This window comes from Lepidothrix coronata, unplaced genomic scaffold (assembly GCF_001604755.1).
Source record: "Lepidothrix coronata isolate B3197 unplaced genomic scaffold, Lepidothrix_coronata-1.0 Scaffold17, whole genome shotgun sequence".
Classification (NCBI taxonomy): Eukaryota; Metazoa; Chordata; class Aves; order Passeriformes; family Pipridae; genus Lepidothrix; species Lepidothrix coronata.
In genome coordinates this window covers 7,825,131-7,842,673 of record NW_016690197.1, presented here as the reverse complement: position 1 = coordinate 7,842,673, position 17,543 = coordinate 7,825,131, and the positions used below count along the sequence as shown (strand labels likewise).

The 17,543-nt window shown below is 42.3% G+C and overlaps 1 protein-coding gene across 12 annotated transcripts in view; it reads right to left on the bottom strand.

The window, feature by feature from the left end:
* CAMK2G (calcium/calmodulin dependent protein kinase II gamma) overlaps positions 1-17,543 on the bottom strand; it is a 117,554-nt gene that overhangs the window by 29,072 nt on the left and 70,939 nt on the right. For all 12 annotated transcript variants that reach the window (XM_017806894.1, XM_017806882.1, XM_017806887.1 and 9 more), the window contains exons 6-12: positions 16,485-16,557; positions 13,281-13,383; positions 12,320-12,403; positions 11,370-11,464; positions 8,652-8,774; positions 6,259-6,342; positions 5,577-5,619 (exon numbers count right to left, since the gene is read on the bottom strand). In XM_017806894.1, the coding sequence (XP_017662383.1) occupies positions 5,577-5,619; positions 6,259-6,342; positions 8,652-8,774; positions 11,370-11,464; positions 12,320-12,403; positions 13,281-13,383; positions 16,485-16,557 (605 nt within the window). The remainder of the gene's footprint in view (positions 1-5,576; positions 5,620-6,258; positions 6,343-8,651; positions 8,775-11,369; positions 11,465-12,319; positions 12,404-13,280; positions 13,384-16,484; positions 16,558-17,543) is intronic.

Below are 17,543 nucleotides of genomic sequence, written 5' to 3'. Positions count from 1 at the left end.
AGATGGTCTGCTGTGCTCAACTTGAACAACTGGCACTACCAATGAAACTGAGAGCATGATAAGTGCACACAGAGAGCCCACAACAAATCCCTGGCAGAAGACACACTTGGGAGTGATGAAGGAGCTGCTCCATCTACTACAGCAAAGTGGTACATTAACAACGACTGTCAACAGTAAGATCCCATCTACAATCTCAACAGATATATCTTGCCTACTTATGAAGAACATATTCAGTTGTTTCAACTTCCATAAACAGCATGCTAGACAACTACTGGACCAGCACACTGATACAGCTCTCCTAAGCAGCTGCTGGGAAGCATAAAGGTCTGGGTACTTGACCTGGATTTGAGGTCCAGCAAAAATGAGACTTAAAGAAAAGGCAAATCCTAAGACAGTGCTCACATGCCTGTTGAAATGCTTCACTCCCAAAGACATACTGACCAACTCATGCACAGAGCGCTTAGTCTCTCTAGAAGCAGCAACATTAGGCAGAAAAGGTTTTAGCAATACCTAAGCAACTGTCAAATTTTGTATCAACAGCATTTTCCACCCTGCTTTCCCTACCATAAGACCCTACAGACATGGATTAACTAGACAATATTAGCTGAGCTGATGCAAATGACTACAGCATCTCCTCACAGCAAAGAGGTGGTATCCCATACAAGCTTGTTAGAATATTTGAATTATTTTCCTAATTCTACTCTCTAATGCAAGTATAAAACTAGATTATGATTTTGTTTTCATTCCAGTTCTCAGAAGCCAAGAACACTGGAAAAAAATCATGCACAGTGTTCCCAAGTGCACACATGAAGGTGGGCAAAGTGACTCAAGCAACTGATTTACCCTGCAACAGACTCTTTGCTGAGTGTGCACATACTAAAGCATAGTAAGATTGCATCTAACAAATAAGTTCTTGCCACCTTCAAGGCACAACGAAGATCAGGTTGACTCTACATGAAAGTGAGAAGGAGAACAACGTGACTATGGGGTCAAAAGAGGTCCAGCGTTTATACCACACATACATCAAGGCATCTCTCACAACAACTGCTGAAAACAAGAAACTGTTACAGCCTTACAACACTTTGGAAGGCGTAAAGGATTCTACAACTCAACAAATGTGGCAAATGGAACATCCTCAGAGTGAAAAAATCCCCGAACATCAGAGAAGTGAAACAGTACCACCATATGTTCTGGGAATGACCCAGACAAGCAGGGAAGCAACATTTTTCACACTTTCTGCAGTTTTCCCAGAACTCTACATTTGTCTTTGTGGACAGAAGACAGCTAAACTCATGTTCTACGACATGAAAGCAACTTCAGCTGAGAGTCCTGTGCAGCACTATGTAATGCTGATCCAGTGTCTCCTGGTGCAGCCTGCCTATCCAGCCTCCTTCCCTGATTGTACCTCTGCACAGCACACATTGCTCTCCCACAAGTCTGTCAGCACCCCAGTGTTGTAGAAAGAAACTTGGTCTGTGTTGTATTTAGTTCATGCATCATACTGTGGTTTAGAAGGACCTGGAGAGCCCATGAAATGCATTCACTCACAAAGTTGACTGTAGACGCCTCAAACAAAAGGGAAACATGCAGGTTTCCCCACAGGTCAACCTGTACATGTTATAAGACAGAAATTAAAGGGGATGCTAGTGGAATTTCTACACAAGCAACAGACAAGACTTCCTGTAACAATAATAATTTTAGAAGACAGGCAGATTAGCTAAGAGACAACAGGAGGAAAAAAATTCAAGGACACATGAAGGCAGGTTCTTTACTGTTCAGGAAATGATCTCATACCCATGCTCTGCAGTTTTCCAGGCATGAGATACTAGTATTAATTTTCTTCATCCTTCCCACTTCTTCTACCTGTCAAAGGGATTAAATTCCCTCTTCTCGGTGAGTTAAGAGTTCCTCTAGAATTAAGCAATACAAAAGCACATGCTGCTAACCCAGCAACTTAAAAACACAGTTCTGTTCCTGGCTTAACAAGACACCCTCCAGTTAATCTCTGAAGAGAAACACAAAAGGCCTCCCGTGCACACACCCCAGAACTCTCCTGAACTTTAGGGAGAGGAAGATAAAAGTAGAAGGAATTATTAGAATAATTTACATCCAATTTTAATGATAAACTAGACTCTCTGGTCATAGTGATAAACATTTAAACACAGTAATGAAATCCATGTCACTCTGGCAAGCTGCAAATGGAAGTCACATACTGAAGTCCACAACTTCAGCAGTGAAGCTTCACAACTTTGCTTTGTGAAGATGGCTGCTCCTAAGATGAAGAGCAATTTTTTCCATCCTTTCACTCAGCTTATAGCAGACTTACTTAGAGAGTTTTACCTAATTGAGCCCAGATCCTTAAATATTGCAGGAGACTCTGAAAACCCTGTCTACTTTTTCCTAGTAATAAATTTACATTTACTTCTCAGAAAATGGTTTAGGAGTTTCATGCATATGATCTAATCTGTTGGTTTACCCGACTGTACTTCCGTATTCTGTCAGTGAATTCAGATCAGTGTTTGCTTGGGTCATCCGAACATCAGAAGCCACGAGTAAGCACCCAAATAATCCTGTGTATACCCTGGTGTGACCTCAACAATCCTACAGGGAAATTTAGATCACAAAGTTCTCTCTCACAGCTGAGCGAATGTCAACCAGAGTGTGGAGAGAAGCTACAAATCTCTTATTATAACCAGATTTCAACTTCCTGACTTATACTGAAAGGAGTACAACTGTACCTGTTTTTAACAAATAGCCTACAGCTGGCCTGAGACACAATCTTTAACAAGAATCACAAACAGACAATATTCAACTGTTGAACATATCATAACTTGGGAAAGGAGCCAGATAACATTCCTTTATCTTTAGGTTAACTGGCCTGGGGCAAAAGGCACCTAGCAAGCAACAAATTACTCATAACAGAAAAAAACTTTTTTTTTTCTTTGTAAAAAGTAAGATTTTCTTTATGGGCTAAAAAGAAAAAGAATACCGCTACAGACTCTTTAAGCATACAACTTGTCACAGGCTAAAACCACACTGTCCAGTGAAGGAACTCCATTTTACAACTGCAACACAGGAGATAGTAAGGACAACAGGATTACAGGAGTCTTCTCATATTTCCTGCAGACAGTACTATCGCGCCTAATTAATTGGTACTGGGGTCACATGAGCCTTCATTTTCCTCTCAGTTCAAAACATCTGTGAAACAAGCTTTTAGGAGATCTCATCCCCAGACAGGAAGAAGCTTCTCTCTTCATAAATTTAGTTTCCTGTCTGCTGGGAATGGGGCTTTTAAAGGCCCAGAGAATAGTGTCACCCAATTAGAGAAAATAAAAACCCCTTAAGGGCTTTAGGGAAAGAAACAAGTGCTATCTCAGAACTTTCCAAGGGCAGTTAGATAACCTGTCACGACAGGGAAAGTCTGAGCTCTACCCAAAGTTCCCACATGGACTTCCTAACTTTTTATTTTTAGTTAGCATGCACTTATTCTTCAATTCCAGCAGATGTATGTATTTCAACTACAGCAACTTAGAAAAATCTAAATAAATTAAAAAGTAATTACAGTTTTAAAAGAAGTCAAGCTCATATTACACACAGTCCTGCAAAGAATAGGAATAGATGACTTCCCCATTTAAAAAACACATAAAAACATAAAGAATTGCTATTCTCCACAGAGACTATAAAGGCTTTGCATCTAAATTCATGACATCTCTTTCTGGACAGTTTATCTGAATGTCTCACACTTGGGACCACAGTTTATATTCAAAGCAGAACTCACTGACACTGAGAACCCTGTGCTCACTGTGGGCCACCGAGGATTTCCTTTGCTTCAGCTGTTAGCTGAAGTGGGTCCAGCAGTTTCAGCCCTCGAGACAGAGAAGATTGAGTAGAGCAAGCCTTTTTCTCCTCCATACTAGCTCAGGGATTAAGTGGATGTATAGAGTCACAGACCATTAAGGAGAACCCTTCTCTCCGGCATTTCATGTAGTCAAAATCTGGGCCACAGGAGATTTTCATACCCAAGCACTTCTGCAGCTTCATTAGAAATGACAACATTTGCAGACTAAAAATTAACCTAAAATTTCTGTTTAAAAAAAATAATCAAACCCCATTCTATTTCATAATCATCAATTAAGTGAAGTAAAAACTAGTTGTGTAAATAGATCAAAAATTGTTCTTACCAGCATAAAGCCCAAGAAAATGTTCAGCTTTGTACAGTCCTGTGGAAGCCCTGTCATTGTCCCATAGCTCCTCAGTTATTTCAGAATCAATCTCAGAAAAGAGTATATAATTTTTAAGTCCTGTAATAGCACAATCTTGGGACAGATGAATGGAGAAAATCATTCTGTCTCTTTAAGGCCAAACTATGAGAAATGCAGTAAAGAGAAATCACTGTAGCAGCAAGTAATGCTGACATAGTGGCACAGGTTCACCTCAAAGCAAGAACCAAGCAAAAAAAAGTTCTGAAGTTGCTGAGGGATGTCCCTTAATTGTAGCACGGTTTCACATAATTTGATTTTTTTTTTTTTAAATCACCATACAGGAGGCTAAAAACCCTGCCTTGATTTCACAAAGAATGTATACATGAATGTGCACTTTGAATGCTGGAATGATCATTTCACAGGGGTTTTCATTGCAATTACAGGTTTATTGTAACACTACCCAGAATATAAGTATTGGTATCTACCATTTGTAAATGGCTAGATGAAATTAATACACTTCCATTTCATTCATCATCACTTAGAATCCATATAGCAGAGTTTCACTTGAAAGTAACTGTAGTCAGGTGCAAAAAAAATCTGACTCATGCATTCATGATTGCCCTCTAGAAAGAGGAAAAAAAATTGCGAGGAGGGTAATGAATGCAAACAATCCTATAAATGAAAAGCACTTGCAAATAGAGGTTTTCCACCCAAATGGAAATGAACACAGATAAGACTGTGTCACCTAAATGTGCCGAGCCAAGACAATCATCTTCCAAAAAGCATGAATTTGCATGTTGAGATTTGCATTTTCAGTAAATGCACTACGTAATGCAGTTGGGTGGGAGCCAGACTACCAGCTATTAAATTTAAAAGGATGAAAACCACTTCTGAGGCTCCGAGAAGGAAAACTCTAATAGCTAGATGCCTCAGACCCATTTTTGATGAGTCAAAGTAATACAATATCCAAATAGCTCCTGTCCCTATTCTCACCAATATTACTTTCCTGTCCCTGGTTCAGGTCTAAAGGACACACCTAATAAGAGTTCTTGACTACTGGTTTATGATGGGAAAGCTAAGAATGCCAGCTAGAATTTCCCAAAAGTAATCTGCTAACAAAATATCATGAGAGGATTGTGGCGGCTGACTTCATTTCTGTTCTGTACCATACTACAGCACCATATGCTCCTCCACAAACAAATAATTTCCTGTTTTACAGTGGTCACCAGCCAAGGCAAAGTGACCACCTTTACACTATGATGAACTGAAAGCATGTTTCCTCCCCTCCTACTCAACCCCCAAATGGTTAAAATATACTCCAATTCCCTCACACAAAACAAAACCAAGGAAGGGATGGGAACATTGAGAACTTACCTGAAAAATTCCGAGACACAAGCATTGTTGTGAGGATTGCACCCTGTAGGGAAGAGAAAGCAGGGATAACAGAGTGTCACTTGAGAAAGGGGCTGGGCTGACCCATGGAGAACACAGTGCATCAGGTGCCAATGCAGAGATATACCAATGCTACCCTGAAAAGTCCTAGTGTATCCAGGATTCCCATGTGTGGCTGGTTGGGCCTGACATGGGACCACTCTGAGTCCTGCCTTTCTAGAATGGCAGCTAAATGCCAGACAGGATAGCCTAGGAAATCTAAAATGGCACTAAGAGTTATGCTTAGACATATAGCTGCTTCCTTGCTTTCAAATGGCAGATGGCAGAGGCTCTGCCCCAGCTACAGGCAACTGGTAACACCAGTACTGGAAGGCAAAAAGTGTTCAGAACCAAAAGGCCCAGGACTAGCTGCTCTATTTCAACTCTCTGGCAGAAAGTAGAAGGGGTGAATATGTAGCAGAAGAGGCATGGGAAGCTTGCAGCTTTGGAGAAAGAAACTACCTAGCTCCTCAATACACTACTTCAGTAGTCCCTACTGGGGGATCACATAAGGTACTTCTCTAAAAATGCACTAGCAATGAAAAAAGACACTGTTGGTAGGAAGGCACTAACCTCAAATTCAGAAAATTAAAAACAAACTTAAGGCAAATTAAGATGTACTTACCTTTAGCTTTCTTCTAGCATTGAACTTTCTCAAGCATTCCACAGTCTCCTGCCTGTGCATCATCGATGCGACAGTGGATCGTTGCTGAAAAACAGGAACAGCAGAAGATCAAGAACAGATCAAGAACATACCCTAACTAAATCAGGCAGGGAAGTTTGTTCCACTTGTACACAATTGTGACGTGCAAGATGACATGGCCAAGCCTCTCACCACTGCATGGCTGCCAAACACTGCAATGGGTTCACAACTTAGGAACTTCCATCAAGATGTGTTAAATCAAGGTATGCTATTACAGGACTGCACCTAAGAAACTCTTTGACTGAGGTACAGGTGAGAATCAATGCTCCCTGCCTTTTAGGCACTCACATGACTTAAGACAGTAAGAAGACAAAGCCAAATGAACAAGCATACTCATGAGGGACTGAGTCAGAGGCACTACAGAAAAGATCTGTGTTGCATTAGTTACAGCTTGAAAGGGAAATTCCGAGCAGCAAGTGAATACTAGTGAGCAATAGCCTTCCTGGACACAGCAACCCCTCAATGTAAGTGCTTGACTAGCAGAGTCCTTGGCATCTTTGTATCAGTTTTGCAGAAATAGGTTTTCAGTGTGTAAGAGGAAAGATCATATAGTTCTACTGTGCCAATGCAAAAACCTGAGTGTAACCTCTAGCCAGTGATGCACATCTGTCATCCACAGCAGACTGGGACCCCCTCAGCTGCAGAAAGACAACTTCCCAGAAGCATTGCAGTCACTGAGACCCCATGAAGAAATCAGAGGCTGATGCTGCCAAGCATTTAGAGCACATGAGGAAAGCAGTGACTAATGCCAAAGTAGCTGTTGCTCTTGCATAGAGCCAGAAGTCTGAATTCCCTTCACAAGGACAGTGAGTGAATTACTAACCTGGCAGATCAGTGTGTACAAAGCCTCCACTAACTTTCTGCTGCCTGAAAAAAATTCTGCAATACCCAAAAGAACTCTAAACCATGCTCATATTCAGTTAGTTTCCTGGGAAGTCTCTGCTTTGATCCTATTGTCAAAGCTAGTCACCCATTGCAGTACACTCAGCAGTGTGTGGGGAGAATGTAGCCAAACTGTCCTCTAACAACTGTTGGTGGTCACTGTTCGTCCAGTCTCCTTAGGAGTGAGAGTGATGTCCAGTTGTTCAATGTAAGCTTACAAGAATAAGGACAGGCACTTCAGAAGTTCACTGATGCTAAGAAAGTCAGTGTCTCAGATACACTTAAGATTTCCTACAACATTTACTTTCAAGGAGCCATACATATCCAGAAAGGAAATGCATGTTGCACACACAGGGACTGCAGAGCAAATGGAAACAACAGACTCAACAGGAGGCAGTTTTGGTGAGAGGCTAACGTGTCTGTGAAGTGAAATCAAACTCCCCATAACTCAGAGAAGGAGAGCCTCTCTTGAACTGCTCTATATTATGTTGCCACAGGGAGCGGGCTATCACAATACAGCTTTGGCTACAGGCATTGGGAGGAAAGTTAAATATATAGGAACTGCTATTGATTACAAACATGCAAGGAGAAAGAAAAGAAAAAGACATGTAAAGCCTCAGCTGGTGTGAAGTTTTGACTTTCAAGGAACTTGCATCACTTTAGAGCAGACACTACACTCCTGTTACACAGATGTTCACATAAGTAAGCTTAAATTGCTCATCTGTTGCTTTGTGGTGCAAGGACAAAACCGCCACAGTTTTACAGGAAGAAATGAGTAAAGGAACACATCCCACATCCCCAAGACCCATCCCAGAAGTATGTTGGGGTATTACAAGAGCATCCAGTTAGACTTAGGTGAAACTATTTCATCCTCCAAAGATAAAAATTGCATCATTGCTGTCCTCCCCTACACCCACTCCCAGCTATGTTCTGCAATTTCCTTGCCAACTTTGCAAACAATGAAAAATACTTATGTGGCAAGGAAGAAACTACACGCACAGAACAACAAAAGTTTTTTTGCTGATTTCAAGTTTACAGCCAGTTAAGCTGAAGCACAGCAGAAATGTCTCAAATGCTACAAAGATGCTATGCTATAAACTGAAGTAGAGAAATGAGAGAACAAAATGATCCTAAAATTTTTGTCTGATGCCAAACTCCATTTTGACATTTTAGGATGATATGGACTGGAAGAGGAGATGTGGGAAAAAACAGAAACTGCAGATATTGACAAAACATCTAAAAGAATAAGGGATTTTTTTTCTACAGTGGCAATAAATGCACCACAGCATGACAAAGTTGGCTTACTGAAGGTCATTAACCAAAAAAAAAAATCATAATTTGAAATATTTAAAATATTCTGGGTCCTTCAAGCCTTCCTGACACATCCATTCAGGGTACACCACAAATCAACCTGTAATAAGGAAAACACTTACGCAGACCCATGGATGTTTGAGAGCCTGGTCAGCTGTGATGCGCTTTGCTGGGTTTATCGTCAGCATCTGGTTGATCAAATTCTTGGCTTCAGGAGTCACAGTGTCCCACTCAGGTGATGGGAACTAAAAGAGGAAGAAGGAACAGATGATCAAAGGAAAATACTTTCTACTAGCAGATGAGATTCTCCCCCCTACGCAGCTGAATTCCAGCTTTTGCCCTTTGGATACCAGGGCTCAAACATTTGCAAACCCCATTAATTTTTGTCAAAACCCATGCTGAACAAAAATCATACAGAATCCAGCAAATGAATGGTACCAGACAGCAGGACACACCTGTACCATTCACCAGACATAGGCAGGAAGATTAAGAGTTTAAAAGCCTTTTAGGAATCACTCAGACCTTTGAATTTCTTTCACACTCAACAGTCAAAAATGTAAAGTCACAGATCTTTTTGACTGAGTTCTTACATAAAAAACACAAGCACTATCTTTTTTTACCCCACCTGGCTCTTTCTCCAGCATGCTAAAAGCTGTAACAGCATATGCAAAATCACAAACACCTAAATACAGCAAAACCACATGAAAGCAAAAACCACTAACGAGGAACATCCCATCAGATATACTTTTCCCACCATAAAGCACAGTATCCTGGAACAATACTAGTCACTTAGGTGTAGCAACCCACCAGCAAGTTGTTAGCAACCATCTACCATACCAATATCATTACTTGGGGAGCAAGAGCGATGTAAGAGTGGATGGGAATACAGAAGTATGAAAACATAGTAAAGAATTTAAAGTATTTCAGCTGCTGATCGTCTATGAGGAGTAACTGCTCTCTCCTATAATTCCATTAATGACAAAGAGGAGATATTTACACCATCCCCCAGATGCTTGCATGTGGTATGGATGACAGCACGCTGAGATTAAATCCGATGAATCTACTGTACAATACAGGTGAACTTGAGAACACAAAGGCAAATATGCTGTTGGGGTAAAGCTCCCTGTCTTTAGATGGGGAGAAGATTGACCCATCTTGAGCTCATTTCCTTACAGCACTACATTATTTAGAAGAAGTTTAACCCATCTCTTTTCTCCTGCATTTTGTGCTTTACTGTTGGGTCATAAAAATACACCTGCCACATCTGATTTTCATATAGTCTTATTTCTGCATTTGCAGGCATCAGCAAGGCATTATACAATTTGTTCTACAAACATTGCAAGAGACTACTCAAAAATTATGATACTGAGATGTCAAGCCAGGACACTTTCTCCACACCTGAACTCTGAAGTATTCATGGCAATGTCTTGCAAAACCCCTACCAATAGCACGAAGTCCAATTTACTGTTGACAGTTCCATCATGGTCAAGGAAGAAAAACAGACTGGTCCTGTGCATACAGGCCCCCTGGTGCTGGGGTAAGGACACCAATGGCAGGTACATCAGTAAAACTTAAACAGTTTTCTACAAGGCACAACAGGGGAAGAATCTACTAAACTTGTTCACTACAGGAAAGAATTCAAAAACAGCAGACAGATAAGGAGGGATCAGGCACTTCACTCCTCATGACTCAAAGAAAGAGTTAGATATTTAACTCCTGAAGTGCTTCGAAAATCCCCACCAATATAATGAGTGCAAAAACACTTAAAATAAGAACAGGCAACACAAATACTAGAGGGGCAGGAAGGCAAGAAAAGAACACAAGTCCATTTAAGGCTATCAAGCACAAAGACATCACTTTCCTCTCAGGAAGCCACTGAGCCAGGACTCAGGGTTAGGCAGACCTTTGTTCTCACCGGTACAGCCACTCTCACAGTCTCAGCACAGAAGCTGGGAGGTAACTGGAGTCCAGCAGAACCCTCACCTAATTTTTTTTTTTTAACATACAAACCACAAGACAGCCCACAAAATGAATCCCCCAACTTCCTCCTGATATTCATGCCCATGGGCTTTGAACTAGGATTTCCAAGAGTTCCCTCTTCCCCCTTGAGCCTTTCCTTACATGGAAGAATTTATGTCAAACATTCAAGTTGTGGTACCCAAGCCACATTTTACACCACATTTGCTCCCCAGTACTAAGCTCCTTGCTATTCCTCTTTCAGGCACTTTTTATACCTAGTTTTGCTGTGCTCTAAAAAGCGTTCCATGAACTGCTTGGCTTTTTACCAGAGCCTCCAACCCAACATGCTGATCCCCACCACAAAGCCACCCCTCCAATGGCCCCCACCATTCAGTCTTCTCACTGGGCTCCATGCTTTCCATGGCTGGAAGAGATACCACTATGGCACAGAGACCAAAGGCCATAATTTAAGCTATTACTGTACAGAATACATCCCCATACTTTCTATTATGCCTTGATAAAGATGAGCCCCTTCATTCTACCTTCCGTCTGCTCCCCTGAAAAAGTTAGCATTGGCTACATCTGCAACACTTTGTGGTAAATCACTAGAAGACACCGTTTCCCACCATCTGCATTTCCAGCTCTGCATCTCCCTAGTGGCCAGCAACATCCTGGTGCCCACTGTGATGCTTTCCACATATCCTTTCAGTAGCCCCAAACAGGACTGTATCCCAGGCAGTGAAGATAACAAGGTATATGAACATGCCAAACATCACTTTGCAGAGAAGCTTGGGGCCTGCTGCTGGACACCAAGTAAGATAGTGCCTTGTTCTGGATGGCTTCTACACCCATGCAGGTACTCAGCAAGAAAGTGCCCTTACGTCATAGGCTCCGGCTTTGATCTGCTGATAGAGTTTGTGCTGATCTTCATCCCAAAAGGGAGGGTACCCCACTAGTAATATGTACAGAATCACTCCTGGGAGGGAGAGACACAGATACACTATGGTTAGGCTAATACGCCAATTATTCCTTCAGCCCCTCTTCCTTCCCTCTCAACAGTCCCCAAGGCAATGATTGCTCCATATCTTCATTTGCCATATTTAGCCTTCTGAGGTAGCAAAAGACAGTACAAACCTCTCACCTGATGAACCTCACCCCGGGACTTCATGTTCAACTCTTAACACTGGCTGCCAAGAGCTAGAACAAGGTGCATGATGTCCTTCTACCCTACTCTGGCTACCATGGCTGGTGAGCCGCAGCTCCCAGCTGCTCTCAGAGTGAAATGAAACATGTCCTGGGGTTGTTGGGCAACAAGGGGCTATTTAGGAAGGACTATATTTTTAGATGGTTATTTTGCATAGTCTTGGGACAAAAATGACACTGACAAAGCTAACACTCCTGGCCTGCAGAGAACCGTTGAGTCCAAGTCAGGCAACCCTGATATCACAGATCTTTAAACTTATCCGTCACAGATACATTTACACTTACTTTTTAAAAAAATCAACCCTCTTCAGTATTTCATATTCTACATAGTTAGTGTAATAGGAAATTGCTACAGTTATCTAAACAACTGACTCTGCAAAGCATAGACAGGTCCTATCTTTTGAGTCTCAAATATCTGTTAGATGGCCTGAGGAAAGGATTAAGAGCCAGAATCTTCAGGCTCCAGTATTAACTTCATCTACACAAGGTGCTTATTCTCAAGTGTGCCTTTATGTCTCCACCCAAAAAGAAACAGCACTGCACACCCTCCCAGTAATAGGCTATAAGGAATTGCTCTTTTACATGAAATCATCTTGTTTAAGTGTAAAACATTTTGACAGAATCTTACCACATGCCCATATATCCACTGGTTTTCCATAAGGATCTTTTCTTAAGACTTCAGGGGAGAGGTAGCCTGGAGTACCAGCAAACCCTGCCAGGAAATGGATGACATGAAGTACTTACAGTACCCAAGCAGAAGAGATCTTGCCATATCACAAAATCCACTAGTAGTAACCAACAAATTCTAAAACCCAATTCCCACCCTTCATCTCATATTTGCTAGAGCTGCCTTCTGGTATACCCACAAAAAGAGGGAAAAAAACTGAAACAGAAAATCAGATGGGATTGAGTGTCTATGTATTGCAGGAAAAACAGAAGAGTAAGAGGGACCATGTTAATCAGCTGAGCACAAACTCGTATGCCAGGCCTTATAGCATCATTACATATAATGGCTTGGAGTTTGAAAACACAAGACACAGACGGGACACATCGAATTGGCAAATGGTGGGGGCACACCAGGAGAAGCAGTCATCTCTCCAGAATCTCGGCAGCACTCAGTCTCAGAGCTGTTGTTTAACCTGAGAAGGTCTCATCTTAATTATGTTTTAGCTAAACAAAGATAAGACCAGATCCGAATGTGTCCTGAGGAAGGCCAGGTCAAACGCATTTCTGTAAAATGACCAAACAAAATTCCAGATGTCTACACTTCTGAGCAGTATGAAAGATCAGATCAGGGTCTAAACTTAGCAGCTGCCTTCATCTCTGACACTAGCATCTACTGTAAACTGAGAAGAAAATTAGAGAAACATATAGCCATTTTTTTCTGTCTTTATTTATCATATTCTTTCCTCTATTGCACTTAGGCTTGTGCCCAAGACCCAGAGGCTGAGATGCTTGAAAAAGAAGCAGCAATGCCAAATACACAGAGGTGTGCTGGAAGAGCCAAGGGAAAGTACTCAGGGAGGGTGCAACTCAACCAGTCAGCAGGAAACAGGGGAGCAAAAGTGGGAAAGCTCTAACAGTCTTACCAAACCAGGCCTGCTGCTCTCCTTGGACTTCTATAGCCAGTCCGAAGTCAGCCAGTTTGACAGCAGCACCCTTACATTTACTTGCCAGTAGTAAATTCTCAGGCTGGGGAGAAGAAAGAAAAAAAAAGGGGTAAGAATGAAAGACTCACATCCTCATTAAAACCTCTTAGCTAGTATTCACATCATCAAATTCCGCCTGCTGACTGAATTGAGCAAGCAGTAATAAATCTGTTCAGGTGGAAACATAGAAACAGCAACGAATGGCATTGACCTAGAGTGGCAGATAATTCTCACATCTAACACAAATCCTCTGGCTCCTCTATGAGAGCCAGAGCCTCTCCCAGTACAGCCCATACATTACATGCTGACACCAGAGGGCACTGGCAGTACGGTTCCTGCAGCACATAAGCCAAAACTTGTTTCTGCCCTCCCCGAAGAGAATAACTGGAGGGGGGGGGCAAGAAGGGAGGGGTGATGCAGTAGATACAATCTGCAGTGATGTTTCTCCCCATGAACATTAGACAGTCCCCAAGGCACTGGAAAAGTAAATATGATGCTAATAAGGGCTGCCAAATTCAATGCTGTAATGTGGGAAGGCATCATCTGGATAGGCAGTAGGTTTCATCCCTTACAGAAAAAGCCTCAGCCTCAAATTGGCATAAGTAGCACAGCAGTGAGTATTCTTGTAAGCAGTTTTTTCATGCCACACATTTACAGCAGCATAAAATAATCTGTCTTGCTACTGCTGCCATCACCTATACAACAAGCAGCCATGTACTTCCCCCATGGGCCAGGAAATGGAGACAGACTTTTTCCCCCTCACATTTCCATGAATCTCACTCAGAATCATAATTCTGTTGTGGTCAGCAGAAGACTTAACACAACTCCAAAAACTGGAGTGAGAGCTGGTAGCTTTCTCTGAAGCACCAGAGCAGCTAGTTACATGGGATCCCTTGAAACCCCAAAGCCTTTAAGGTGGTGGTTATTATGGCTCTGCGGGAAAAGCAACTTGTAGATAGGCAGGACAAATGCGATCTCTCATCCTATCCCCTTTTGATCATTTGTGCAATTCATATTAAGTTGGAAGCCTGGAAATCCAGAAAAAGGAGCTTGTCTCAGTTTCACAAATCTGACGAAGGTCTTTTTTTGCATCCTGCTCACCAGTTTCATCGCATGGCAACACTTTACCCCTGTTCTGCCTGACAGGCATAAGATGCTTTGCTTATTCATCTGTCTTGAAGTACTGGGCATGTGCATCCTTCTGCCTTGAATAAAGGGAAAACAGCCTTCCTCATCACAGCCCTTGCCATAAGCAGCATGGAAGGAGGGGAAACTGGATCTCAATACATTTGGATGCCACTGGCTCTTCACTATATGGGAAGTGGAAAAGATTGTGTTAATCAAGCTACACTAATGAAAATTCGCTGCTATAAACAAGACCCTAAAGCAGAAGACAAATGAAATGTTCTGAAAATCCCTCCCAACTCCATATCACAGCTGGGCTTAGCTTGACTAAGAAATAGTGACATTTAAGCTAGACTTATGCTAACTAAGCACTATTTGTAGCTCTATTTTAGAAACGAACACCTTAAGGCTAATGGTGCTTATCCATGTGCATGTTTGCCAACATATGAGTTGTCTCAGGTTTCAAATACTTTTTGGTGAGGATGTGAATGCACTCTGTAATTTCTTATGGTCCCTATAGGCAGCTCAACGTTTGACATTCTTTAATAGCATTTCAGCCAAAAGACAGGCTTATGAGAGGGAGGTGCAAAAGACAAAACTTTACTTGAAGCAAGCTCTGCAGTTATTACACACTGATCCTGAAGGCCAAGCTTTTAGCAAGGAGCTAAATATTACATAAAAAGCACAGGATCTTGCATTGCTAAAAGAAATGGTTACTCCTCAGGCCTGGATAGTTTCAGTCAATCAGAGCAAGAAACAGAGGAAACGTTAATTACAGCAAGGAGTGTCTAGCATCTGATAAGTTCTAAACAAGTTGCTAACTTTCATACAAACAAAACTTTTGGAAGGAAACCAGATTATACCTCCGAACATAGGATGTGAAGGAAAACTTATCCTGAACTGGAAAACACTACTGATTTTCACAGATGCCCTAATTTTGGGCAGTAGTGACTCTTGAATATTGCTTTCTCAAGAGCAAGTGTCAGGTCTAATTGTCAGCCATTCTGTAGTAGATCATTTGCATCTTTTTACAGTGCTATGAATCAGCAGGTCAAAAGTGTTGCATAGGACTTTGCCAGAAACACTAAGGGTTGTCCACCAGATCAAAACACCAGAGGAACATTGCCACCAAGCTTGCAACGTCCTTTTGCCTTGCTCTCTGCAAAATATTTTTCTACTTTCCCCCTTATGCATTGTTTAACAAGCCAAAACCAACACTAGTAGCCAGTGTCGCCCTGCATTAATTTAACTGGACTGCTGGTGACCATCACCATTTCCACTTTAGACAGAGAGGGCTCTAGGGCAGGCAGATCTTCCCACACAAACCAGGAGCCTGCCCAGCTCCCGGTACAGCAGGTACAGTGTGGGAAGGGAGTTTAGGTAACTCCACTGTGGAGGCTCTGGGTCTATAAATGTGTTATAATGTGGCAAATGGTTGATTCACCCAGTGTTTAACTGGCCAACAGTTTTGGTTTTAGATTTAAAGTGCTTCTACCAATGAGAGAAGAAAGAAATGACACAAAAAATTCATGTTGAGCGTCTCTGCCCCAGCACAATGGCATGTGTTTGGCAACACTGTAGAATAAAAATACACATGCTCTGTGCAGACAAACTCATCCTGACAGATTGAACAGAGATTGCTCCAGGTCTCTAGAGATCTCTTCAATCACAAACTAGAAAGTATCCTTCATTATAATGAATCCTACCCAAGTTTCTCTGGAAGCCTACTGTACTCCAAAATTCACAACTACTTCATCCTGGAGCTGCCTCAGAGAAGCTGAGAGCTGGCAAGGTTCACAAAGACTGAAAACGTCCTCGAGAGTTCAGCACACCCTCTAGAAAACTCTGAAGAAGCAAATCTGTGCTTCAGGAACCCCTGAGCCCAGTTCAAGTAAAAAAAAGACAAAACGCAACAACAAAAAAAACTCCTGCCAGCTGGCAACACAGTATTCCTGTCTTGACTCTTCCAATGATCCCCTGGGCTGCTCTCCTCAGACTACAGCACAGAGGAAACATTACCTTCAAGTCCCTGTGCACGATATCATGCTGGTGAATGTGATTCACACTCTCCAGTATCTGATGAATACAGTGGCTGCAAGATAAAAGGGAGAGACACACAGAGTTACGCACAAACATTTGACATCTCATCTCATCCCAGAACTATTTCCCTAACTTTTATACTTGTACTAGGGGGAAGTTCAAGACCCCAGGCTGAATCCCTTCATCATGACCACTGGATGTCACAGCTCAGTACTGTCACAGCTGAACATCCCCAGCCTCCCAGCAACAGGATGCCAGACATCCTTTCTATAGCAGGACCACAAAGCCTCTCTCCTACCTCCCATCATTTCCTTCCTTTCCTTCCCATCACATTAAGCCTCTCACTTGTTCCTTCAGACAACAGTGCTCACCCCACACAGAACAACCAAGGCATCTGAGTATCTGCAAACAGCAGCTGAAATTGTGCAAGCAAGACCAAATCACTCCAGGAAACATTCTGCTGGGCTAGTCCCGAGCAAAGAATAAACTTTGAGAGAGCAGCAGCCTCCCCCGACAAATTCAGGATGACGACGCCTGGGCGCCTGCCAGTTTGCAAAGCTTTCAGAGCAGCATCTCAAGCACTTTATATACACAATGCGCACACACACCCGCTCGCTGGGTGCCTTTTAAGTACAGATCCCACTTAAGGGGTTAGTAATCTGAAAAGCAGACTCATTCCGTTAAGTGCAGTGTGCTGCACTCCCCCAGCTCACAGAAAACCCTGTCTCTGCCATTCTCACTGCTGTAAACCACAAGGCAAAAGCAAGATGTTATTTACACCTGTCGCATAAGGACAGCACAACACGCCCATGGGTGAGATTCCTGGTTGAAACCATCTCTTCCACTAAACACTTAGCTGCCAAGGGTGAATGTGTAATGGAATAGGGATTTTGACAGCTGTGGCTGGGCAGTAAGCATGCAGATGTGGGCAACTCAGAGAGGTCTATGTCCTCGCTGCAGGATCTCTCAGTCCCCTCACCAACTTCTACAAATCTCAGGGGAACAAGTTTGAAATGAGTGAAATATTTGAGGGAAGGA